We start from the raw sequence: 27,434 nt of genomic DNA on the forward strand, positions 1-27,434 counted from the left end.
ATTATAAGAAAGGGGTGCTACAAGGTTACTCTATTAGACCCTACTTATTATTGTTTTTAAGAAAGGGGTGCTACAAGGTTACTCTATTGGACCCTACTTATTATTGTTTATAAGAAAGGGATGCTACAAGGTTACTCTATTAGACCCTACTTATTATTGTTTTTAGGAAAGGGATGTTACAAGGTTACTCTATTAGACCTTACTTATTATTGTTTATAAGAAAGGAATGCTACAAGGTTACTCTATTAGACCCTACTTATTATTGTTTTTAGGAAAGGGATGTTACAAGGTTACTCTATTAGACCCTACTTATTATTGTTTATAAGAAAGGAATGCTACAAGGTTACTCTATTAGACCCTACTTATTATTGTTTTTAAGAAAGGGATGTTACAAGGTTACTCTATTAGACCTTACTTATTATTGTTTATAAGAAAGGGATGCTACAAGGTTACTCTATTAGACCCTACTTATTATTGTTTTTAAGAAAGGGTTGCTACAAGGTTACTCTATTAGACCCTACTTATTATTGTTTTTAAGAAAGGGGTGTTACAAGGTTACTCTATTAGACCCTACTTATTATTGTTTTTAAGAAAGGGGTGTTACAAGGTTACTCTATTAGACCCTACTTATTATTGTTTTTAAGAAAGGGATGCTACAAGGTTACTCTATTAGACCCTACTTATTATTGTTTTTAAGAAAGGGATGTTACAAGGTTACTCTATTAGACCCTACTTATTATTGTTTATAAGAAAGGGATGCTACAAGGTTACTCTATTGGACCCTACTTATTATTTTTTATAAGAAAGGGATGCTACAAGGTTACTCTATTAGACCCTACTTATTATTGTTTTTAAGAAAGGGATGCTACAAGGTTACTCTATTAGACCTTACTTATTATTGTTTGTAAGAAAGGGATGCTACAAGGTTACTCTATTAGACCCTACTTATTATTGATTATAGGAAAGGGATGCGACAAGGTTACTCTATTAGACCCTACTTATTATTGTTTTTAGGAAAGGGATGCTACAATGTTACCCTATTAGACCCTACTTATCATTGTTTTTAAGAAAGGGATGCGACAAGGTTACTCTATTAGACCCTACTTATTACCAAAATCTGTAAATGTCATTTAGCAATTGTTAGTATGATATATTTAAACAAAAATCACTGGTTAAAAGTTAATGTAACACGTCAAAACGTTGCATAATACTTTAACCAGTGATATTTGTTTCAAAAAGCTGTGTCAATATATCCTTCTTATTATGGTTTCTAAGAACGAGGGTACTACAAAGTAAGAGTGTATGTTATTTAATTGGGCAGAATATTGAACTATAAGTACATGTATACATGTATGGCAATACAGATCAATTATCTTATTAATCATCTATCATCAAATGGAGATTATTAACACCCTGGGGGAATGGTCATTGAACATATTTACGTAGATATACGCAGGGTTACATGAGTTTACGCATGTTCCGGTTTGTTATTTGGTCATTGACCGCATATCTGGTCGATACATCTCTTAAATATCCCCGAGGGTAGGATGGACCATTAGATTATTACAGCCAGAAGCATGCCTTTGACCCAATTTCTGGTCCTCATTCTATCGTTTTGGTCCATTAAATCGCAGAGAGACCACAAGGTGATTTACCAAGGCCTCATATATCCTCTGCATTCTTTATAGCTCCTCTAATTTCAGGGAACCGAACTTGGCTTTGAAATCGCATCTGTGCAATTGTGTTTGTGAATGGTGTAAATTGAAGCCACAAGCGGAACAGATACACAATTATGCTTCTGGACCACATGTACATCGCTTTGAAATTAAAACCACGTATTTTATAAGAGAGTAGACCTGTATGTGTGTTATCTTGGCATCAATATTAATAAAACTTCATTTCAAGTAGCACTTAATTTCAGATCTGGTAACGCCTGTGGATTTCATGTATTTGTATACCAACTGAACTAAGATTTCCAGAAGAAGATGAGGCAATTTTCGACGGCACAATCATGTCTACAAAATAGAGCTATCAGAATACTATGACAAGCGTCATCTTTTTCTGAGAGCTCACATAGATAAGACAGTTATAAAGCTGAAGTAAACGAAACTATACGTATTATTAGAATTGATGAATAGAACAGAAGTTTCTGATATTAACTACAGAACAGCATAAACATGATACATGATTCATGTATTGCATCTGTATACGATGTTCGCACGGATGTTAGCATATCAAATAAATTATTATTGCTAAAACTAAAACGACGCTAATTTCAACTGAAGAATAATGCAATAAAAGACACAATTGTGTATCTTTTGGCTAAAATTTTATTTAAATCAACTTCCAGGCTCATATGTAGATTAAATTATGAATTTTTTAAATCGAAAAAATCAGTTCAAACAAATTGAAACCATATCCTAACTTTTCAGATATCATCAACGTCGGATAGCTTGATATACAGTTTACTATATACACTCCTTGGTGCTTATATATTAATTATAGAGAACGTATCAATTTCAGGCCTAGGGTAAACGACCTACATCCTAATTATACTTTGTACATATCATTTAAAATGTAACAATGAAAAATTTGCAAGTTCAGGTTAGTGTCCATTGTAAAAACAAACGTCTAAAATAAACATCAGCAGGCCTATATTAAACACTTCTCTACACTTATATTAATTATGGAGAGCGTCGGGTATTATCCCTGGACAGAAATCAGACGGTATTATTAAAAAAACATAACATATTATTTAGAATCTTACAGCTTACCTTGGTAATATCCGAGACAACCTTTCAGCTAAAGAACCCATCGAGTCCAGTTTTAGTTCCAAATTTCAGAAAGTTGGCCCAATTCATTTATTTACTGATTCTTATTAATAACCTTTGACCCCAGTTAAAATTTCGCCTCAATAGATAAAGCGGAAGTAATATTAGACTCTATAGAACTTCTGGGCTCGTGAAATGGAATGTTTTCATGCTGATAAGAAGCGCGTGAGTAATTAACTTGCGCGTGTTCGTCTTCTAAACTTCTAAACGATGGCTGAAAATCCATCTGTTAGTAGAATTAGGTCACGTGTCAGTCGATGCCAGGTGAACTAGCTCGAAAAGAAAAACGTAAAAAAAAAATATAAATAATAAAAGTAAAATTATGTAAACAAAGAAAACTTCGTGTTGAATGTTTCCAGTAGACAGAACTATATGTATAGGGTTTATATTTGTTTACAGAGAAAGACAAACAGGCATAGTTTTACATAACAATTTAGCTTCAAGAGGAACCTTTCTACCAGCTGGTCCTTAGTCAAATCTGCGTTGATCTTTCCAGAATTATCGTTATCCATTTACAGCTGGGTCGACAGTAATAATGAGCAAAGATGACATATTCAATACTTTCATAAATGAAACTGAAACAGCTTTACCCAATTTAAAGAGATATTATTGTATAAGATATATATCGCTATTGCTACTTCCAATACAATGGTGTAGATTAGTAAAATGAATATTATACGATTGTATATCCCTTTACAGAAAAAAGGTTGGAAGAAATTGATGCTTTGATGATGCATTGATATTCAAATTGTCAAAAATAATACAAAATAACAATTGCTTTTTATCCGCATAGAAAGGCTGTTTGCTAATTACCACAATAAGAGGAAGCATCAGTCATTCTTCCAGGAAACCCGGCGTACCTTGGTTTGGTAACTACGCACACGTATTATTTGGGAGTCTGATACTTATAATGTTATCGGTATTTGGGATTGTCAACTCAGCATCCTTACAAAAAAATCCTTAGTTAATACATTGGCATGTTCCTCAGGCAACTTAACATGATAATGATAGATATGAATAATCATACCGTTGTTTAAGGAACATGATACATTGGTTTGTATTTTACGAGACAACAATTGTCATGGATATAGACTTTTATTTTTTCCTTTTGAACACAACGTTTCATTACACATACAGGTAACGTTCTCAAGTGATTGTTGTCTCTTAATGTGCAGTTATACTTCTAAATGTCTTACAAGGATTACATTGGTTTGTATTGTTTACTTCACTAACGAAGGTAAAATCTAGACATAAATCAAATGAAAGTTGAGACTGGGGTGTACTCTTGACTTTAGTGTGATAAGGTAATTAGTACAATCTGATACTACCGACTTTTATTATCAGAAATTATCTTTAATATTTATAGCTTCTTGATAACAGAAACCACTATTCACTGAATCTCACAACTTACTTATACACTGTTAGATATATTCAATTAACAGTTGAGAGGCCGAATCCAACAGTCACTACAAGCTTTTCATATCGTCCAGTTGGAGAAAGAACATTTATAAAAAGCTGAATTTTCTTCATTATAGCACAAGTCGGTACCACCCATATCCGAAAAACATTTGGGGCCCTCTACCTAACGAATCATGGAATCCATGGAAAGGCCAAGAAAGGCCAAGAAAAGGTCAGCTATTTCGGACTAACTATCATGAACTCCACAAAACTGGACCAAAACAACTTTACAGACCAAACGAAAGAAATGAATTGGAGTTTTAAATCTTACATTACTACCGAATCATGGAATCCATGAAAAGGAAAGGCCATGAAAAGGTCAGCTATTTCGGACTAAATATTAGGAACTAAACATAATTTCTCATGTTTCACACCTCGTAACAACAGCGAGAAATTGATAAGAAGTTAACAGGTAACTAGACGTAAGAAATAAAATAAAAACAAGGTAATTCTGTAATCAGAGGAACCAGAGATAAATATTGTGAAAGAGAGAGTTAAAGAATGCCAGGAATGGGGAAAATAACACTCCCTAGAAATATTGAATTATCACTAGAAATAAACAAAGGAAATACTTAGACCTATTAAGCTGTTTGTAATCTAAAACAGACTAGTTCACATAAAGATCAATTGCCCTTTCAGAATTTTCTTAACATTACAAGGGACATAACTGGTAGTCAATGTATTACTAATATATTAATGATGATATTAGATTATTAAATTTAATGTAAATGATGCTGAAATAGAGTTGGAGGGATTAGAACATGCCAGAAGACTCAAAGACTATCATCCGCCAGTTGTGTATTTGGGGTGGGGTGGGGGGAGAGGGTGTGGTTGATTTGAGCCTTGAATATGTAAATAGACTTCAGAAGTACGTAGAAATGTATTATAAAATCGCATAATTCTTTCAAACATACTAGGACCTTTATATAATATATCGCAGTATCTCAAGTAATGACGAGTCGTCATTTTAACTTTCAAACGCTGATAATTCTCGACACACATGAATTTGAAGGCTAAAAGGCTTGTGAACACTGATTAGCTAAGCTTAACAATTCCCGTTTTCTGAAACTAAGGATATTATTGGTCAAACGAATGAACCTATCCCTTTAATTAAATTCTAAAGTTTGATGCCTACACTGGGTATTAGTTATATGGCCTTGAAAAATATAGAAAAAAACACCAAATTACGTTTTATTTCATTCATAAAACGTTACTATGGAGATACGCCTTCACGTCGCCATCTTAATCCCGACGTCATCAATTACTGTGTAAATGTACTTTGTTAAGATTACCAAGTTAATGAATGGATAACGATATGTTACGAGGTTACTATGTATTTGATGTCCATTTGTAACCTGAAACGTGTATTTTCAATCACTATGTAATACACGTAGCTTTTTTTTTATCTAGAATGTTTAAGAAGATATAGATTTAAATAAAGAAAATGTGCAATGAGATTTACAAGAGCATTTCAAGAAATCCAGAATAGTGCTATTTTGGGGCCATCGGACCTATTACCATAGCTACTAATGGGGATCAAAGAAACTTCAGGAATCACCATACTTTTGTAAACCACATCAGGAGAACGTTCGCTCTTGGAAGGGGTTTATTTATCGGTTGTGAATGCTCATTACATCATAAGCCACCACTGTGTTTTACAGATATAACCATCGATCCTTCTCCAATGATATATGCCTACTCGTAAAACAGACTCTTGCCAAGGGAGACAATAGCAACAAACTCTACATTTTCAACAAAAATGCAAGCAATATACTTTCAAAAAAGTAAATTCTATACTTTCAACAAAGCTACAAACTCTATACTTTCAACAAAGCTACAAACTATATACTTTTAACAAAGCTACAAACTCTATACTTTTAACAAAGCTACAAACTCTATACTTTTAACAAAGCTACAAACTCTATACTTTCAACAAAGCTACAAACTCTATACTTTTAACAAAGCTACAAACTCTATACTTTTAACAAAGCTACAAACTCTATACTTTTAACAAAGTTACAAACTCTATACTTTTAACAAAGCTACAAACTCTATACCTTTAACAAAGCTTCAAACTCTATACTTTCAACAAAGCTACAAACTCTATACTTTTAACAAAGCTACAAACTCTATACTTTAAACAAAGCTACAAACTCTATACTTTCAACAAAGCTACAAACTATATACTTTTAACAAAGCTACAAACTCTATACTTTTAACAAAGCTACAAACTCTATACTTTCAACAAAGCTACAAACTATATACTTTTAACAAAGCTACAAACTCTATACTATTAACAAAGCTACAAACTCTATACTTTCAACAAAGCTACAAACTCTATACTTTGAGTTAAGCTACAAACTCTATACTTTGAGTTAAGCTACAAACTCTATACTTTCAATAAAGCTACAAACTCTACACTTTCAACAAAGCTACAAACTCTACACTTTCAACAAAGCTACAAACTCTATACTTTCAGAAAAGCTACAAACTCTATACTTTCAACAAAGCTTCAAACTCTATACTTCCAGTAAAGCTATAAACTCTATACAGTATGCTTTTAGCCGAAGTGGATTCAATTTCGCTTCATTTTTCTGATAAAAAGAGAAACGAAATTGTATTTAATTTAAATTAGAGTCGCTTTTAATATCTCTATTCATGCACTAAAATTTAACCAAACCCAACGACATGACCTGATATCGTACTCTGTCAAATGAAAACTGTGTTTGCCTATCGGCAACTATAAATATAACTTGGTCTGTTTATTCAAGGGAGACGTATTCAAAAAAGTCTTTTTGTCAACTCGTGATATTAAAATTTGATAAATTTGGGTCTCTGGAAGGACCAGGATGTAATATTAAGGGCAAGAAATTCAGAAAATTGGGTAAGTACCTTTGGAAATGATTTTGACAATATAATATATATAATTATAATTGGGAGAGGGAGGGGGAGGGGAAATGACAAAGAAAGTCATCATGATCCCGTTATTCAGGTCCTGGTTGTTATTACCTCAGTTTAACGTTTTCACTTTTAATCTTATCCTGCTCAAACAGGTTGAGTGAGTGTTGTATTGAGCTCCATGATGTATATAAAACAAACCAGTTCTTGCTCAGTGCTTTTGTGGGTATTTTCTCTCGTGATAGAATGTAATTCCAATGTAACAGGCGTGGGAGAAAGCTAAGGGTTTGCTCGATGGTCTATAAATGACGGTCTATAAATGATGTATTCTGTACAAGTTATAATTTTGATGTTCATCCATCAAAGTTATTAGTCTAATTTTAGTACTTACCTTATTGATTTACTTGAAGTTTTTTTTTTTTTACTATTAAGTACTTTTTGCGAGTTTTTGGGTCATAAGGTCATACGAGATTATATACCTGGCGTATTTTCTAGATTCGTTATATGTATGTCCTCAGGAGTAACAGAGGTGCTCTTAGAGGAGTTGTCTCACTCACAAGTCCCCTGCATCGGTGTTTTCTGTCAACAGGGGATTCGAAATCATGGTCCTTATATGATATTAAAACAATAACATATTCCTAATATATTAATGTAGGACTCAATGTGTATATTTTTGAGGCTATAGCCGCAGGGGTGAATTTTATTTTAGTAACACAGTATTTTAAACTGTTCAGAAGTAGTTATGATATGTTTATTTTGTATGTGTATATATGACAATTAAACCTAAATACAAACATGCAATATAAATAATATTATATATAGACGTGGGAAGAGTATACTATATTCTAGTGTTCTAGTGTACTGAAAACGTACAAAGAATGGGGAGGGGGTCGCATGTATTCGTTTAACCATTTATTAAAAGTCTTTAACCGGATGCAGTTCATTTTTATGTGCCATTCTCACCCTTTTTTTAAGAGTTGGTTGTGCATTTTACGAAATTTGAAATTTTATTAGGCGTGTGGCCGGAGGATTTTAGCAGACTTCTTTCAGGGAATGATTACAGCTTGATGCCAACCATTTTGTTTTGGGATATGGTTTAGCGGCTAACTTTGCCTAATCCAATGACACTCTCTTACCTTTTTTTGAAAAGTTTTGACAATATATCTTTTTTGTGATGTATTGTTTCATTATAATACGGATGTGACGAAATTCTTTGTGCCATACGACCTTCATACGAAACCACGTATAGTTCTTACATGGAAATAACACACACGAACATAGTTCACAACCATTCCTCAACTTAATAAGTCGAATTCTACAACGTACAACAAAGTTTTCAAATCACATTTAAAGCCATTTCTACACCTGTAAATGTGATTTGAAGGCTTGTAGCTACTTTTAAAATTCGACTTATTTAGTCGAAGAAGTCTTTCAAAATGGTTGTGAACTTCGTTCGTGTGTGTTATTTCCACATAAGAACCATACGTAGTTTCGTATGATGCGGCCTTGTGACTAAGTTACTTTTAGAGAAGTAATGTAGAGTGATCCGAATTCCAGATATAACTTTATCCTGTTTTTGAAATCAAGGAACAATTTTGAGATTTTTTTATCATTTCAGAACAAAATGGTGAGATCGTGTTTGTTTTTGTCTATTTGTGTTTTGGTGTTGGTTGATGCTGCTGCAGACTGGCGTCTTGTCAATCCAAAAGGTAGGTTCATATGATCATATAAATGAAATGAATGGAGTTTTACGTCCTACTCTTCTGCACCCACAGACGGACAAGGCTATAAAGTTTACAATGAGGGGAAATTTGCCAAGACTATGACATTGGCCTCTACATTTTCAATTTCCAACTGTCGAGGGATCTTTAACGTGCAGTCTGTGGCACAGGGAGCGTAGGTTTAATGTCCTACTCGAACGACTAGACCTGCATCACTGACACAGGGAAACCAGTTTGAAAAATCCGAAGATGTCCACATGACTATAAGGCAATATAAATATAGGACATGAATCTCAATTGTAAAATTGAGTACGAATTCAGTAATTTATTTATCAGATCATGCAAGGATTCTGTTGTATATCCTAAGAAATACGTCTAATGAATATATGCTCTTATTGCCCAAGCTTGATAATTTACATTTTATGTAAGAGACAGTTTCCTTTTAAAGCTTTTAATTTCAACAATCTTGTTTCCCTTGTCTACAGAGACAGATAAACCACCATATCACAGTAGTCCAGAATCACCAACACATCACCACAGACCAGACCGAGTACATCCGGGTGGTTTATACTCAGTCAAACCTTCACATCGTACCATATACAGGATAAGAACCACCACACAGGCATTCGAAACAGATGAATTCAGGAGACAGAATCAAGAGAGGTTTAGAGAAGATCAGATCAAATATGCTTATAGTAAGTTTATTTTGGGTTAACTTCTAAATATCCGACTCACTTAGCCAAAGCCACCGAATGGTTATGGGCGTGATCCTAGGCAGGGTATGCTTACTCTTCTATAAACCTTATACCACTTTTCATTATGAAATACTTCCTCATTTATGATCGATATATTTCCTCATTAGCTGCCACCAATGTGTTGCCAAACTGTTATTTTTGATTTTGGATTTCGTTTTGTGGTTCGGTAGTTATTATTAGATTTATATATTTATATATATTATTATTTTTGTATCTGAATATTTGCTTTATCATTCGATAGAGATCTATTATTGACATCTGTAACATTTTTCATAGTTAAATCGGCGCTCGGTTCTGCTATATTTTAAATACAAAATGGCATGTTGGTTATTATTTTCAGTTATAATAGGAGGGTCGGTAGGAGGAGCTGTAGTACTAATACTAACTATTGTTGTACTGGTTTTAGTTCTGAGAAGTAAACGGTAAGATCTCAAATATATCTCAAACATCTTGGTTTCTTACAATTCCACTTAAATTAAGCATTGACGTCACTATCTCTATCACTATCACTAGATAACCCCATTCTAATGATTTTATATTTAACCATTCAAATCGTGTCGTGTAGAACCTATTTCTGATACCAAGGCGAATTTGGGAATAGCGAAACCCGAACTAGAGCAATATGGCCGCTTCTCAGAATCCTAAGGGCCCTAAATGACACAAGTTAAATCGTGATTAGACGGGGCTGTGTTAGAAAACTTGTTGGATTACAATGGAGACGAAAATATCAAACAGAAATGTATTTTGTAATTTTCAGACGTAGACGAGCAAAGGTTATTGAAATAGAAAGTAAACCCATCACAAACCCACGCTACCAAATCTCCATCATCAATCCTAAATTACATGGACCACCGCCACCTTACGACAATGTCGCTTTCAAGAACGGTAACTCTGACAGTCAAAGAGCAGACGAGTATGACGTCAACATGGATGACGTCAAGGATTCTAAATTTCATCATCGTGAAGGCTTGAAAACGAAAAGTTCCAAAGATCCTAAATTCGAGGACTTGTACAATCATTTGAATGCTACAGATGTGCAGAATGTTCACCAGAATTTATATAAAAGAGGTGATAGTACAGACGACAGTACTGGTGGCGACGAGGCTGATAACGAGCTCTCAGATGAAGTCGAAGTTCAAGAACCATCCAAAGAGGGTAAAGACAGCCCTGACTCAGACGACAACCAGGCTAATACCATAACTGGCAAATTATAAAGTCCAGAGTTTCATATGTCCATATTGGGTTTTAATTTTTGTTTATGATAACGACAAGTTTTTTTGTAGGTTTTTTGTAGGCTGTTTTGGAATATCATTAACATTTTTGGGTGAAATTTTCCTGGGTTTGAAATTCATATATTTTTTATATATTGAAGTATATTTTATATTTAACACGTCTAAATCAATAAATAATACATTCCTGTTTGGATTTGTAATTGAATTCAGATCAGTAGACTATTTAGGGAGGGCCATGTCCCTTCCCTCAGGCCTGAGAAAGGAGAAACTTATGTTGATCACTATAGTAGTGGCGTGTGAACCGCTAAGCAGATCATGCTTACTCTACCATGCTTAGGCCTACTCGAAACACCTGATAATACTTCCACTAAGAAGAGTTCACTACTAAACAATTACTGCCCCCGATTTTGTCCTCTTTTGGTTGAGATTTTTGATTAATGAGATTGTTTTGCTTTTACAGATTGACATTACATCTCACGATTATTTACAAATTTGATGTGGGTCAAAACAAAGCCATTGTTGGTTTCATTCACAAGCCGACTTCAGAATAGTTCACAAAACTTTTGACCAGCAGACGTTTGAAGTCAGATGAACTCTAGGGGGAGCTATATATATCTAGTTTATTTGACCTAAGATTGGCTCGACGATTCATTTGTGAATAAGAATGATGTGAATATTGTTCATCTCAATTCACAGGATTCCTGTTCACGAGCCTCGTGGTTGTTAGGGGGCGGGGAAATAAAGTCTTTCCCTACCGTGTCATACCGTGTCATATGAAGCTTCTTTGAATAAACCCACACTAAACTACGTTGCAGTAGAAAATTCCACCAAAACAGTACACACGACAAACATGTGTAAATATTCAAGGTATTAAGGGTATTTTCGCATAATCTCGAGGTTTATCGCGAGATTACTGATCTGAATAAAAATGGCGGTGTTAATCCAGAACGTTTCGCTGATCTATACCTTATTATGAAATGGTATGGAGTTTTATATCCTACTGTTCTATACCTTATTGGACTAACGATATTACAGGGAGTCGACTGTTCTCCGTAGAGTATCCCATTTATATGTTTATCAACAGGGTACTTTTGTACGAAAACTGTTCTCTGAACATTTATGTCAGAAATACTGAGTTGTAAAAGGAACCTTCACAATGATAAACTTATACATGTTCTTATAAGAACGAAGTTTGTAATAGCTTGACATGATAGATGGTACCAGACATACTTGCAACTTCTATTTACACCATTTCAATTTCCTGTATGACCTTTAAATTTTCAGAAATTTTGACCAGAGTATGATTTCTCTATCATAGGAGGAGAGAGGATATTGCTCAAAGCGTAAAACTTCACATAAGTCTCTAAACAGCATATAGAATTAAAATGTTGAATTTTCACTTTACCTTTTTAAGCAAGTTAAATCCATCTTCTTATAGTAGCCGACTTAAATAGCCGATTTAATATTATATCGTGTATTTATTGTATAGTGTATTTGATAGGCGCCGCCCAAAACTAACACAGCGCTTATACCTTCTGTATAAACCAATATTAAAATGTGTACAGCCCTGTGTCGGTGACAATACACCCTATTTCAAGACGAGTAGATTGATTCACATAGAACTTGTAGGAGTTTATTGCTCATTATTGCCCTTTTTTAGGTTTAAAAGGGTTTCTCATATCCACTTGTAAATCTCACGATTTTCGTATAGGTTACTTTATAATAAGGTCTATCATATACAATTATATATATATAGTCGTCTTAATATTTACTTTACCAGATGATAGAACTCAATATCCACTGCCCGTATTCTTTTAAAAATAGAATTCTGGCGACTGATTCGCCTAAAATTGAATAAGAATGAGTGACTTCTACCAGCTGAAGAAAGGATGGTTTCCAAACGTTATCATCTCTTAACGCACAAACGTTTTTTTTTTAATTACAGACGATTCAAAAGCCGGATGGTCATTCTGAAGGGTGATATTTAGGTCTATCAGCTGGAAAAGTAAAACTTTCGACTTGACTTTATGAAAAGGCTAAAAGATTTAGCTATATTAAATGAAAAAGCTATTAAAAATTAGTAAATTGTAACTTGAGAAGAAAGCTAATTTAGCTGGAATAGTTAAAATATTGATCTATAAAAACTTGAAAATATCGATGACTATACATTACTACATAAGATTTTTGTGGATTAAAACTAACATGTAGCAGGTGTAAACATTGTAAACAACTTGTAAACAATAAATGTAGTCCTATGTAATAATATTTTACATGACAACAGCTTGGCAGCATTCATAGTTATATTTTTACCTCGAAAGATCGATGTATGCTTCAATGCCTATATTTTTCAACAGGTAATATAACATTTGAAGGCATGTTTTCTTTTGCTCAAGATTCATTTCCAACCGTGCAGAGCCGTAGAAAAGACGATGGTCATTGATGTTTTCGGAATTTCTGATGCTGGTACAAACTGTAGATTGTAATAGTAGATCTTTCAGGATCGACCGTTGTTGAATTAGAATTACGAGGTCATGTTACTTCAATGATGCTGTGGAAATCCTTTACGGGAAATATTACGTGAGAGATCTTCAGGCGCACATTAAACTATGATGGTGACGATCGCTCTCACTCACCACTTGATGGCACAAAGAAAGCACGTTAGACGTCGATCTTTTCTGAAAGTCGCAGAAGACGTCGTTGCTTTCTGTAAGTCGCATACGACGCCGTTGCTTTCTGTAAGTCGCATTATAAATACAGTCAGCTAGTGGCTTTGTACAGGGCCATGTAAACTATATACATGTAATTGAAAATCGATTTTTGGAGATTAAGCCTTGTGTAGGCTGAAGCAGTTACACTGAAACACGAGTCACAGGCATGTGTATAAGGTCTTCAAAGAGCCTACTCGATTTGAGTCTTAAATAATTTTACAGAAGTTTGGTTTAATCAAATATAACTATTAGTTTATCTTTACAACTCGACTTCGCACAATAATATTAGATTTAATTCAGTGAATTGTAGGCTCATCTCTATATCAACAATATTTGACAATTTCAATGTTTCATATTATTAGCTCAGCTAGTTCGAGAACAGAAGGGTGTAGGCCCTATGTAAAATCATATTTTATTCGACCCCAAAACCAACAAACAGTCGGATATACATCTCCATTTTATATCATTAAGGTACAGACTAGTAGAGAGTATATTCAATTTCATATAACAAGCCCAGTAGAGTGTAAACTGCATTTTAAATAATTAGCCTATAGAGGTATAGAGCAGTATATCATTATTCTTATCATTTATATCTTCGAATATCTTTGACTATTAGTGCTTAGGCGTGGATACATTCTTGTGATTTAATGAACGAAGGGAGATAACACCATTTTTACATTTTTTATATTCACAACCAAGTTAACTTGAGATTATATTGCCCGTCGGAGGAAGGAGTATCAATCTTTATAGTTGGCATCAGCAGGTAAAAAGGGCACAATACCAAACTGTCTGTAACTCACAAGACCCCCCACTAGAAAATTAATGAGTACGGAGTAATTAGAAATCATCTCTTCAATATTAACTCCGCTATCCTAAACTTGGCTGTTTATTAAAAAAAAAAAACAAATATTCGAGAAACATGCTTTCGGGGCTGTGAGGAGGTGCGGCTTTCTTCAAATATGCACAGACAAAGAGGATAAGACCAAAAATAGCAAATATTAGCACTAGATTTCCCACTAAATTCATTTACCGTCATTTTTCCTAATCGCTTTATTCAAAGTATATTATAAATATAGTATAGACAAAGAGGATAAGAACAAAAAAATTTATCTATTAGTACTGTTATATTACACTAAAAAACACAATATATAATGGACTATTAATAAGTTACATATGTTTATAATTCTAGTAGACTACAGTGATTAACTTTCTAATTATAATACCAGCTACATATTATCATATATCGTATTAAAAAAATTAAAAGGGGGGTTAGGGGGGCAAAGTCCATAGAAACCTTAAGTAGAGCAATATGACAGCCTATAGTATACTATAATTATAATACAATGCATATTCTATTCTTATCTGTGAGAACATAGCTTCTATTTGTTGGTATTTCCAATTTCACCGATTGTTTTATGAGAAATGGGGTATAGGCTTCAAAATAGTAGGCCTACTGTTAATTTTAGAATATTTTTGCTTTGATAAAAATATAAATCTTAACAGGAATCTGATTTGGATCTGATCTCAAATTAATATCAACAATTTGGCAATAGAAACCTTTTTGTTTTATAGTTTTATTTTATGTTTTCACAGAATAGCTTTCAAGAAGTTTTTGTTTTCCACAGTAAGGTTTATTTTTGTCAACACGTGATTACAAAGCTCTCACTATTACGATTCTGAACGATACAAAGTAACACAGTGATTTATTGTGTTGGTTTTACGCCAGACTTAAAAATCTTCACGATAGAAAAATGAACTGATAATATCTGAATGTAGGTGATCACTTAAAGATAGATATAAATTCCTGTGCATTACTTTTATCTACATCGATTAAATTAATGAAGTTTACACCTTGCTTCTCCGAATCTTATTTGGCTAACGAGGGTGGCAACGTGAAGCAGTGGGCAATGTGGAGAAATCTACTGGATTAAAACTTTTATTGCACCCCCACCCCCCCCTCCCCCCTCACCCCTCCCCAACCCTTCCACCAAGAAGCACGGACATATAAATCAATGGTAAGTGAGTTCAGACACAAAGATAAAATACTCAACACTAGCAAACAACCAACAAATACCCTTTCCCACCAACACCCACCCACCAGCCCTGTCCCCCACCTACAGGCTCCATGATTTAATTAAAGTTAGTATCTACCTACCCTTAATAAGCACTGGTAGAAAATAACCAACAACTTCCTCCAACTCCCTCATCCACCTACATCAACCATCGCTACCTCATCTCCGCCCCCTCAAGAGGTAAAACTTCACGAACACACATATTCAATTACAGACAAGTACAGAAGGAGAGAGTGTGAATTATTTGATAAAGTAATAACTGACACTAACTGGTGTTGGTGTTTCTCTACTTATCTCAATATTACACATTATACTACTTGTAACGTATCACAAGAAGAACATCAACGATTGGTAAAATAGGCGCACCTGTACCTGTAAAGGTGATTCAAGATTGAAAGGAACGCAGGCAGGTGTCTGCTTTAGGAGCAAAAGATTTCTGCCCAAAAAACTGTACTTACAAGTTAATAAATATCTCTGTTCGTCGCAATCAAATATTTACAAGTTTTTTAAGGGTTTCATCTCGAACACTTTCTCAATGGCTCAGAGAGGTAGACGATCTGGAGATTTGGGGTGCAATCCTTGAATAGTCTGTCAATCGATAATAATGATAGCCTATCACGTCATTCGACAAGCCTCCGTTGCTGTTGCAGGGCGCTAGCGTAACTTTCGTGATAGGGAATTTGCAAATTTCATTGCATTACGACTTTCTTTGCGGTCGTTCGTGTTGCAATAAGATTCAATCGGTGTTTAGGTGCACCTGATTTAAGTTAAGAGTTATACATTAAAACTAAAATAGAACTGGTATGGATGTTGATGTGTGTCTAATTTCAGTTGGAATTTCCTTCAATACATAAAAAGATTAATCATTACAAAATAGATTCTCGTCGTGTTTCTTTAAATTGGGATAATTACTGACATGATTGTGTTTGAAACAATTCCTAGCTTATTCCCCTTGCAACTCCTCGTCGTATGAAAATGTATATAAGATGAAAAGAGCTGTTATCTGTCAATTAGGATTCCAACTTTTAACCTGCTCTTTCCCGCTGTAACAAATGCCCACGATTCTTTTCGAAAATTCTACATATTATGTCTTTTCTATATATGGCGTAGTCTCAAGAAATGACGACTCGTCTTTTTAACTTTCTAAGACTGATAATTCTGGACACACACATGGATTTGAAGGCTCAAATTTTCGAAGGTGAGCCGTGAACACTGTTACTGCTTGGCTTAGCTAAAGAAAATTCTCATCCTAAAGGTACGATTAGTCAAAAGGATGGCGAACCTGTCCCATCTCTCCACAGAAAAAAATGATTTATTACAATAAATTAAAAATTCATTTACGTTTCATTCTCCGTGGTCGAATCTAGGAGATGAAAGTCATAACTAAGAAAGAAAGAAATATATTTTACAAGGATAAAAACTAAGGATCCTTTCTACGAGCTGATTCTTGGCCAAACCTCAAGGTATTGATCTTTCCCGGATTATCCGTAGCCATTTACAGCTGGGTCGACTGGAATTATGAATGAAGATGACTTATTCAAAGTCATCGGACTATCACAAAATAATGTTGTGAATGAAATGAAAGAGATAGTTTAGGTTACAGAACTAAGATGAACTGAAGTCAGAAAGTTGTAGGGAGACCCCCGGGCAGATATCACAGTAACAGATGGTTCACTTTAAACTCGAGACCTTCCCTGAAACCACGGATTCTATTATAACTCTTTATATTGGTGTCTAAACTACCATAGGAACCGGTTGAACCAAGTCCATGGGTCCTACTTTTAAAGGGACAGATGTGCCATTTTGGGGGGTTGAGTTTAGAATTGAAAATATGTGAATAGTCTTCAAAAGTACTAAAAATGTGCCAAAATCGCATAATTTCTTTGAAAATATCTCAAACTAGGAATTTTACTTTTTTATGTCTTTTCTATCACAGTTGCATAAATTGATCACCCATCTTTAAAAATATGTTTAGCCCCCCTTGAGACGCTTGGATAGCAACGGGCCTTGAGCTGGTGTAATTAATTTCGTGATTATATCCCCAAAACAAGAGCTGAAGTGGATAGTCCATCAGGATGAAGATGATGACTTCATCACTAATTTGAGATAACATCTATTATACATTATACAATCTATGTTTTTATAACTATCTATAAATTAGTTATGCTTCAAAAACGATTCTACAAGAATATAAAACCTGTATTTATCAAACATTAATTTATCGTCTCAGCAGGACTCGAGTAGTAATGTACACCATATTAATCTAAACTTTCTAATTTAGACGCACTGTGGGGAACTAATACTACACATTTTTTATAATGGAGTTGAGCAAATTACTGATAATGTCAAAGTGGTTCTACCGTTTGGTACCAGAAGAACGTAGATTGATGGGGAGAAGGCAGATACATCAGAAAAGATGAAAGCCCGCATTGTTTATTTTCATAACTTTGGTTCCAATAACATACCACGGCATGATTCTTCGAGTTTTGCAAAGGAGCCGTCCAATGGGAGAACAAAGTTATCAATATTAACTCAATCCTCATCTGTCATCCTCACTTTCAACTCACCATCCTCATGTTTTACAATACTTCGGTACTCATTATCTCTTTTTGAGAATACACATATAGCTTATAATGCTGTTTTTGTCTTTAGATTTTCAAAACGTCTCTTCTGAGCATCCACATTGCCGGTTTTATTAATTCAGCATTTCTTTTCCAAGAGTCTAGAGAAATCAAGGTAATAGATCTATTAATACGTAAGAGAGATATGTATTTGATGATAATGAACGATGATGTATTTACCAGATATACACTGTGATATCCACTCGCGCGTAACAATAATATCACTAAGGTTTCTTTATAATATATACTCAACTTATGTTGAATGCACCAGGCAGTTATCATGCATAATAATTATATTTCCCCCCTTTGCTTAAAAATTGAGGTTTTTGCCTTTCCTACATGTTTTTTTAAGTAACGACTGTCATATATAAATTATTTTTCTTAATAAAACATTCTGTAGGGTATATAGGGGCTGGACCATTGGGCGATGCGCACGACCCCCCCCCCCCCCCTTCAGCCCTTACGACCGTGAAACATCATTGGACACGTCATGAATTTTTCCATTTCATAATTTATAATTCCCCCACGCCCCTGGACTCATTCTATTTGAGTTGACGGTGCACACAATAATATTTGACAGAAAATCTGAAGGTTTAGGTTATCAATTATCTTCTAACGAACTGAGTTAATAACCTTCGCACCCTTTGTCCATTGAGTCTCTTCAGGGCATCCTTCGCTGATAGAATCATAAAACGGTAAAGGAAACACTCAAAAAAAGGAAGTTGTAAAATGTTTTAAAATTTCTAAACTTTATCTCTTCCTAATCAAATAACCCAGCTTGACCTGATTTCGGTTTAATTTGGTGCCAGGAAAACTAAAATCAGGAATCTAGTACTTATAGTGATAATAACTAACCTCGAAACTCGAGTACGTTAGGAAGTACTGAATATTAGAATTAGGTCAATAGGTCGCCTTCTTCATCTGAGACCACAGAGATTTAACAAATCTATGTCAGAATGCACAAAATCAATTCGTTTTTTCTAGAATTTCTAAAACTATGACACCACCACCGAGATGCCAAAATATAAATTAAGCCTCTGCAGTTGCAGAGTTGATGTGAGATCAGGGTTGTTATGATATGTTGTTTTGATTCTGTGTTGTTGTAATGTTACAACGTTGTTTTGCTTCTGTGTTGTTGTAATGTTACAATGTTGTTTCTGATTCTATGTTGTCAAGTTGCTGCAACGTTGTTTTGATTCTGTGTTGTTGTGTTCTTATAATGTTGTTTTGATTCTGTGTTGTTGTAATTTTACAATGTTGTTTTGATTCTGTGTTGTTGTAATGTTACAATGTTGTTTTTATTCTGTGTTGTTGTAATGTTACAATGTTGTTTTGATTCTGCGTTGTTGTGTTCTTACAATGTTGTTTTGATTCACGTTGTGATGTTTCAATGTTGTTTTGATTCTGTGTTGTTGTGTTCTTACAATGTTGTTTTGATTCACGTTGTGATGTTACAATGTTGTTTTGATTCTGTGTTGTTGTGTTCTTACAATGTTGTTTTGATTCACGTTGTGATGTTACAATGTTGTTTTGATTCTGTGTTGTTGTGTTCTTACAATGTTGTTTTGATTCACGTTGTGATGTTGCAATGTTGTTTTGATTCTGTGTTGTTGTTTGTTGTGTTCTTATAATGTTGTTTTGATTCTGTGTTGTTGTAATGTTACAATGTTGTTTTGATTGTGCGTTGTTGTGTTCTTACAATTTTGTTTTGATTCACGTTGTGATGTTACAATGTTGTTTTGATTCTGTGTTGTTGTGTTCTTCCAATGTTGTTTTGATTCACGTTGTGATGTTACAATGTTGTTTTGATTCTGTGTTGTTGTGTTCTTACAATGTTGTTTTGATTCACGTTGTGATGTTGCAGTGTTGTGATTTGATAGTAAAGAGGGGAAAAACCTACACAGAATCAGCGTTCCCTAACAGCACTATATCCACCCTAACAATGGTAACTTAATCACATTGTATGGCAATGCCTGTCAAATTGGGGTAAAACAAAAACAAAATCAGTCAAAAACATTCCGTTATATTTCTTTTGAAAGAGAAACTTTTGAAGTCGATAAACCCGGGAGTCGACTATAGCGTTATTCGAAATCGGTGCATAAAAGTCAGCAACGATATTGACCTGATTAACCAGTTTATGGTTGTTATTCAATTATTCAAAAACCAATTAGCTTCAGGGTTATGTTACCACTGTTGAATCAAAAACTTGACATTTCTGTGACGGGCTATCAGAGAATTGTCCCTACCACCCCATAAAACGATAAGATGTTAAGGTGCCCTTACCAGCGACCACCATTTGCGAATAATGAAAGTGGCCAGAGTTCCGAACGCATTCACAACTCGGGCTGTTCTTATTTATAACCATACGCAACTGGTGGTCGCTATGGTGCGTGAGCCACATTACACGTTACTTGAACTATGGGCATTGTGCAATGTGATTTAAATAAGGTCGAGATATAGAAAAAAAGAGGATATTTTCTTACCTGTTTTCTTTCGTTTTCCAACCACTGAATAAAAAGGAATTCATGATAGTCCTGAATATCAGATATCCGAAATTCAAATATCCGAAAATTAAAACAAATTTTTAAAATATTCGGATTTTTCGAATCCTTATCTTCGTATTAATTATAACTACAAGAACAGAAGTTAGAAACACTGTTTAAATTTCATTTTAGAATATCTTAGAGTTCTTAGACCCTCGGTTCCATTATTTATAAATATTCGTCTGGTTTGAAGTGAAACACGAGATGTTTAGAACTGCACTCGAGAGATATCTTATCTTGTCATGCGCAGTGCCAGAATCGTCTGCTGCGGCACGTGGTATGAATGAATGGCAGCAGAACGACTTAGTGTTATCAATTAAGTCCCCTGAAAAGAGGCTGGGTATGGCCCCTCCGCCCATAAAATTTTATCATTTTATATAGTGGAAGAATGACCTGTGGCCCCCCTGGAAAATTTTGCGGCCCTTGCTCGGCCCCCTCACCACTACAGCCATACCCTATGGTAGTTGAGCTACTGCGTCTAGAATATGTAAAAGAGATTAATATATTAATATTTTATATAGCTTACTACACTACAGGTTAATGGTCGATAAATACGCCTCATAAAAAACTGGAACTTGGCTTGTCTTTATCTTTGTACATCATCAGGTGTTTGTACAAGATGCTTTTATAATTGGGGCTCGACACAACCCGCAAATAATCTCAAATATAAACGAATAGAACAAAACATCTGTCATGATTTGTTGATGATTAAGGTGGGACTAAATCTCGCACAAATTCTCATTATAACAGAACAGAACAAAAGAATTCTAGATGTTTAGATTTCTAGATATATTGGGTGGAACCATAGATACAAGCACAGAGCAAAATATCTTAATTTGTTAGTTTTGAAAATGGTGTGGCTAAATTTCGCCATATAACAGAATATAACAGAATATTAGTGAACATAACACCGAATATAACAGAATATTAGTGAATATAACACCGAATATAACAGAATATTAGTGAATATAACACCGAATATAACAGAATATTAGTGAATATAACACCGAATATAACAGAATATTAGTGAATATAACACCGAATATAACAGAATATTAGAAAATATAACACCGAATATAACAGAATATTAGTGAATATAACACCGAATATAACAGAATATTAGAAAATATAACACCGAATATAACAGAATATTAGTGAATATAACACCGAATATAACAGAATATTAGTGAATATAACACCGAATATAACAGAATATTAGTGAATATAACACCGAATATAACAGAATATTTTTGAATATAACACCGAATATAACAGAATATTAGTGAATATAACACCGAATATAACAGAATATTAGTGAATATAACACCGAATATAACAGAATATTAGTGAATATAACACCGAATATAACAGAATATTAGTGAATATAACACCGAATATAACAGAATATTAGTGAATATAACACCGAATATAACAGAATATTAGTGAATATAACACCGAATATAACAGAATATTAGTGAATATAACACCGAATATAACAGAATATTAGTGAATATAACACCGAATATAACAGAATATTACAAAAAGCAGGATGCGTCTAAACACAGTACATAACAAAAACATCTTGGTTTGAATTTACTTTGATATAAAGTACGAAGAGACAAAAATCACATTTCATTTTTTTGAGCACCAAATCAATGTTCATATCATAAATAAAATTCAATCAATGTCTGCCTTGTACGGATTATAATTCATAATGAATATACAGTTATTCCTATAAACCACAAGGTCATGGATTACAATAATATTTTCTACTGTCCAAACTGGTATTTCTCTGCCTCACGATAATGTATCACGACTCTGAAAAAAATATCGAACTTAATAATTCATAATATTTCATAATTCACAGAAAAGTGAGTTCTATGTCGAGACATTCTGGCATCAGCTATTTTTTAAATACACAGCAGACGGTACCAAAGTGGTTCAACTGTGATTACTTTGGCTTTTCCAGATTCAAAAATCTTTTCTGGCCATGATTCTGCCTATTTGCAACATTCATAAATCCAGCCAAAGTCTGTGTCCAGATATTACATAATGCACTGACCAGGGGCCTTAATCTTGAAAACTGAACTTAAGATGAGTTTTGTGTTCCAGTCATCTGATCGGTCTATCAGTAAAATTAATTCTAAGTTAAGTATTATTATCCAATCAGATGACTGTATTTCTTAAATCTGGATTTTATCTTAATTCAGTCGTAAATATTGCAATAGTCAACAATTGTTTGTTTAAGACTGGGTTAAAAGCTCAGATATGGAATCCGTTAACATTAAGTTGTTCAGATTGGTCATTCAAAAAACCATTTTTGAAAGCTCTCTCATTGCGGCTTGTTCTAGAGTAGAGACCACCAATACTCTGATGTACGCGGAAAGAAAAACATCAGACCCGGTATTCTCGAAACGATCTTAAACAGTGTTAAATATTAAGAGCCAAGGTCATTCTAGCGCTAATACGGGGCCAAGGTAATGTCTATACCCAGGGTTCAACTCCATGGTCCTTTGCTCGAGAACTACAACATTCGCATTATTTCGATAAGCTCTATAAGAGCTCTATTTTTCTGAATGATTGAGGCGTACCTGTTTTCTGCTAGTTTAAGCTGAGATCGAATGAATTCTATAAGAGGAGGGGTGTAAGTCGGGTTCCTGGCAGCATCAAACACCCCAATAGAGTACAGCTGTACTACACAACTTGGGAGGGTGGTCTCTTTCCGGTATAGCCGACATCCACCATGCACTATTACAGTCACGTTCTGAAAATAAAAAAATCGTTTTACGTCACTTGCAGCTTTTTAGGGTCCACAAAATTTTAAAGGGTGGGGGAGGGGAAGAAGGTTTGGCTTTGATTTGGATTTTTGGAAGTAGAGAGTCCACAGCCACTCATTGATTTTCATTGGTGTGTTTATATTTGATATGAATATTATACCACAGTCTCCTAATACTAAGACGATGCCTCATTTTCTGAGACCTCGACTCACTTTCTGAGACGATGCCTCACTTTCTGAGACGGTGACTCACTTACTGAGACGGCGACTCACTTACTGAGACGATGACACACTTTCAGAGATGGTGACTCACTAACTGAGACGATGACTCACTAACTGAGACGATGACTCACTAACTGAGACAGTGACATGATGACTCATTAACTAGGACAACGACTCACTTACTGAGACGGCGACTCACTTACTGACACGATGACTCACTTACTGAGACAGTAGCTCACATACTAAGACGACGATGACTGGCTTACTGTGACGATGACTCACTTACGGAGACAATGGATCATTTACTAAGACAACGATGACTCACTTACTGAGACGATGACTAGTATACTGAGACAATGACCCACTTACTGAGACGATGACTCATTAATGAGACGATGACTCACTTACCGTGAAGATGACTTACTTATTAAAACAATGACGCACTTACTGAGACGATGACTAGTATACTGAGACAACGACCCACTTACTGAGACGATGACTCATTAATGAGACGATGACTCACTTACCGTGAAGATGACTTACTTACTAAAACAATGACTCGCTTACTGAGACGATGACTAGTATACTGAGACAATGACCCACTTACTGAGACGATGACTCATTAATGAGACGATGACTCACTTACCGTGAAGATGACTTACTTACTAAAACAATGACTCACTGAGACGATGACTCGTATACTGAGACAATGACCCACTTACTGAGACGATGACTCATTAATGAGACGATGACTCACTTACTGTTAAAGGTTTCAGCAGAACTTCTGCAACTTTTTCAGCCATACCTTTTTCAAAACCCTCAGGGATGTCTTCATCCTTGACGCTGGTATGTACCACACAGATTGGCATCTTGAATGTCAGGAACTGGATCTGAAAATGGAGTTTGAAGACTGAAGACTCTGCATCTGAAGATTCTCATAAGGATAGAGTGCAGAGTTCAATTTCTTGTCTAAAGCTTAGTTTTTCGTCCCCCCACACACACACACACACTCCCTGCATTTACAGAAATCATACCAAATTACAGACACTGAGAATGCGCGTTAGAAGCTGAGTATCACTGCAACACTTGAGAAGGGGCCAGGAATAATATTTGCACCCCTCTCAAGTCAAGAGCACTTAGTCGTACAAATTTATTAGGCATAGCCATATAATCGTACTTACTTGAAGGATAAACGCGTCCCAGGGTTCTTGAGAACACCTTCAATGCTCAGTGAAATATGCAGAAATATGAATAATTGAATAAGTACAAAGTAACTGATAACGGTTAGTGGGTCACGATATACGCTTATCTCGTATATATACATTATATCAATGATAACAGTTGGTAATATATTTCGACCTAACATAGTAAGATATCCTTGAGTTGAGCTGGGTTCACAATCCAAGACGCAGATTGGCTTCAAGTGCTCAGGAAGAGCATCTATGGATCATTATAGTAGTCTCTTATACACGACTCAACCAACATTCAATTAAAGTTGATGTTGATGTTGAGTTGACGAACCGAGACAAAGACTGGGGTCACGATATGATATAGGCTGATTTTATTATAAATATATGACAATGGCATGCATGCCTATGCTTCGCCTCGAGGCGCTGAGGAACAGACAAGCGTCATGTGTTCTGAAGGAATCAGCAGGTCATGCCTCGCCGGTGAGAATCGATAGAGATATATCGATAATATGTGTTTATAATTCTATTAAGGCAAAGATATTCTAAGACTTATAGTACTATTTTAAGGCTGCTATTCCAATTATCATAAAAGTTATTAAAAAATTTGTTGCTTTGTGCAGACTATATGTAGGTATCTTTAAGTTCTGATTTTAAATATGTGATCAGAGTTTTATATAATAAACTATTAATTCACATACCTCAGTTACTAACCTGTCGTAGAGTTATACATGGGGTTCATATAAGTTTATTGATGGGTAATGGTGTTGGATTATCGAAACAGTAGAAAATAGAAGTGAATCGTGTCCGCACCTATATCTTTTGTATTTGCTTCTTTTTCTGCTGTATTAATATCCAACACCATACCAATACTCGTACACGGGGATGCAAACCAATGTTCAAGCCTATTATATTTGGCTGGCTCAGTCAACAATGAGTGGCTCAGTCAACAATGGGTGACTCAGTTATCAATGTATTGCTCATTCTATAATGTATGGCTCAGTTAACAATAAATGACTCAATCAAAAATTATTGGCTCAGTCAACAATGGGTGGCTCGGTCAACAATGGATGACTCAGTCAACAATAGGTGCTTAAGTCAACAATGTTTTGCTCATTCAACAATGTATGGCTCAGTTAACAATGAATGACTATGTCAACAATTATTGGCTCAGTCAACAATGAGTGGCCCATTTAACAATGGGTGACACAATCATCAACGAATTGCTTAGTAAACAATAGGTAACTGGCTCAGTGATGGCCCAGTCAAGAATGGATGACTCGGTCAAGAATGGACGGCTGGGTCAACAATGAACGGCTGAGTCAGCAATGGGCGGTTAAGTCAACAATGGATAGCTAAGTCAACAATGGGGGGGGGGGGGGGATTGGATCAGTCAACAATGGATGACTCAGTCAATAATGGAGGCCTCAGTCAACAATGGATTCCTCAGTCAACAATGGATAACTCAGTCAAAAGAGAGTGACTCAGTCAATAAAGAGTGACCCAATCAACAATGATTGGCTCCGTTGACAATCGATGATTCAGTCAACGATAGGTGGCTCAGTTAACAATTGGTGGCTCAGTCAACAATTGGTGACTCAGTCAACAATAAGTGACTCAGTCAACAATAAGTGACTCAGTCAACAATGGATGGCTCAGTCAGCAATGGATGATTCGGTCAACAATTGATGGCTCAGTCAGCAATGGATGATTCGGTCGACAATGGGTGGCTCAGTCATCAATGAGTTACTCAGTCATCAATGAGTTACTCAGTCAACAATGGATGGTTCAGTCAACAATGGATGGCTCAGTCAGCAATGGATGATTCGGTCAACAATTGATGGCTCAGTCAGCAATGGATGATTCGGTCGACAATGGGTGGCTCAGTCATCAATGAGTTACTCAGTCATCAATGAGTTACTCAGTCATCAATGAGTTACTCAGTCAACAATGAGTGACTCAGTCAACAATGGGTGGCTCGGTCAACAATGAGTGGCTCGGTCAACACTGAATATCTCAGTCAACAATGAATGGCTCAGTCAACAATGAATATCTCAGTCAACAATGGACGACACAGCCAACAATGGATGGCTCAGTCAACAATGAGTGAATCAGTCAACAATGGATGGATCAGTCAACAATTACTGGCTCAGTTAAAAGTGGATGATTCGGTCAACAATGGATGGCTCAGTCAACAACGGATGGCTCAGTCAACAATGGATGGCTCAGTCAACAATTAGTGGCTCGGTCAACAATGGATGGCTCAGTCAACAATTGGTGGCTCAGTCAACAATTAGTGGTTCAGTCAACAATGGATGGCTCAGTCAACAATGGATGGCTCAGTCAACAATGAATGGTTCAGTCAACAATGGATGGCTCAGTCAACAATGGATGGCTCAGTCAACAATGA

At 35.2% G+C, this 27,434-nt stretch overlaps 2 protein-coding genes across 2 annotated transcripts; one reads left to right on the forward strand and one right to left on the reverse strand.

Moving 5' to 3' along the window:
- Positions 1–7,047: 7,047 nt before the first annotated feature.
- Positions 7,048–11,092, forward strand: LOTGIDRAFT_235178 (hypothetical protein). The gene is made up of 5 exons (XM_009064153.1): positions 7,048–7,173; positions 8,806–8,896; positions 9,394–9,603; positions 10,004–10,085; positions 10,421–11,092. The coding sequence occupies exons 2-5, from the start codon at positions 8,812–8,814 to the stop codon at positions 10,875–10,877; spliced, it is 834 nt and encodes a 277-aa protein (XP_009062401.1). The 5' UTR covers positions 7,048–7,173; positions 8,806–8,811; the 3' UTR covers positions 10,878–11,092.
- Positions 11,093–21,338: 10,246 nt separating this feature from the next.
- On the reverse strand, positions 21,339–25,067 carry LOTGIDRAFT_235179 (hypothetical protein). Its single transcript, XM_009064154.1, has 5 exons — positions 25,019–25,067; positions 24,599–24,727; positions 23,431–23,603; positions 22,231–22,657; positions 21,339–21,750 (listed from the first exon to the last, which is right to left on the reverse strand). Exons 2-4 carry the CDS (start codon positions 24,704–24,706, stop codon positions 22,609–22,611), a joined length of 330 nt encoding a protein of 109 aa, XP_009062402.1. The 5' UTR covers positions 24,707–24,727; positions 25,019–25,067; the 3' UTR covers positions 21,339–21,750; positions 22,231–22,608.
- Between the last annotated feature and the right edge of the window lie 2,367 nt (positions 25,068–27,434).

This window comes from Lottia gigantea, assembly GCF_000327385.1.
Source record: "Lottia gigantea unplaced genomic scaffold LOTGIsca_60, whole genome shotgun sequence".
NCBI lineage: Eukaryota > Metazoa > Mollusca > Gastropoda > Lottiidae > Lottia > Lottia gigantea.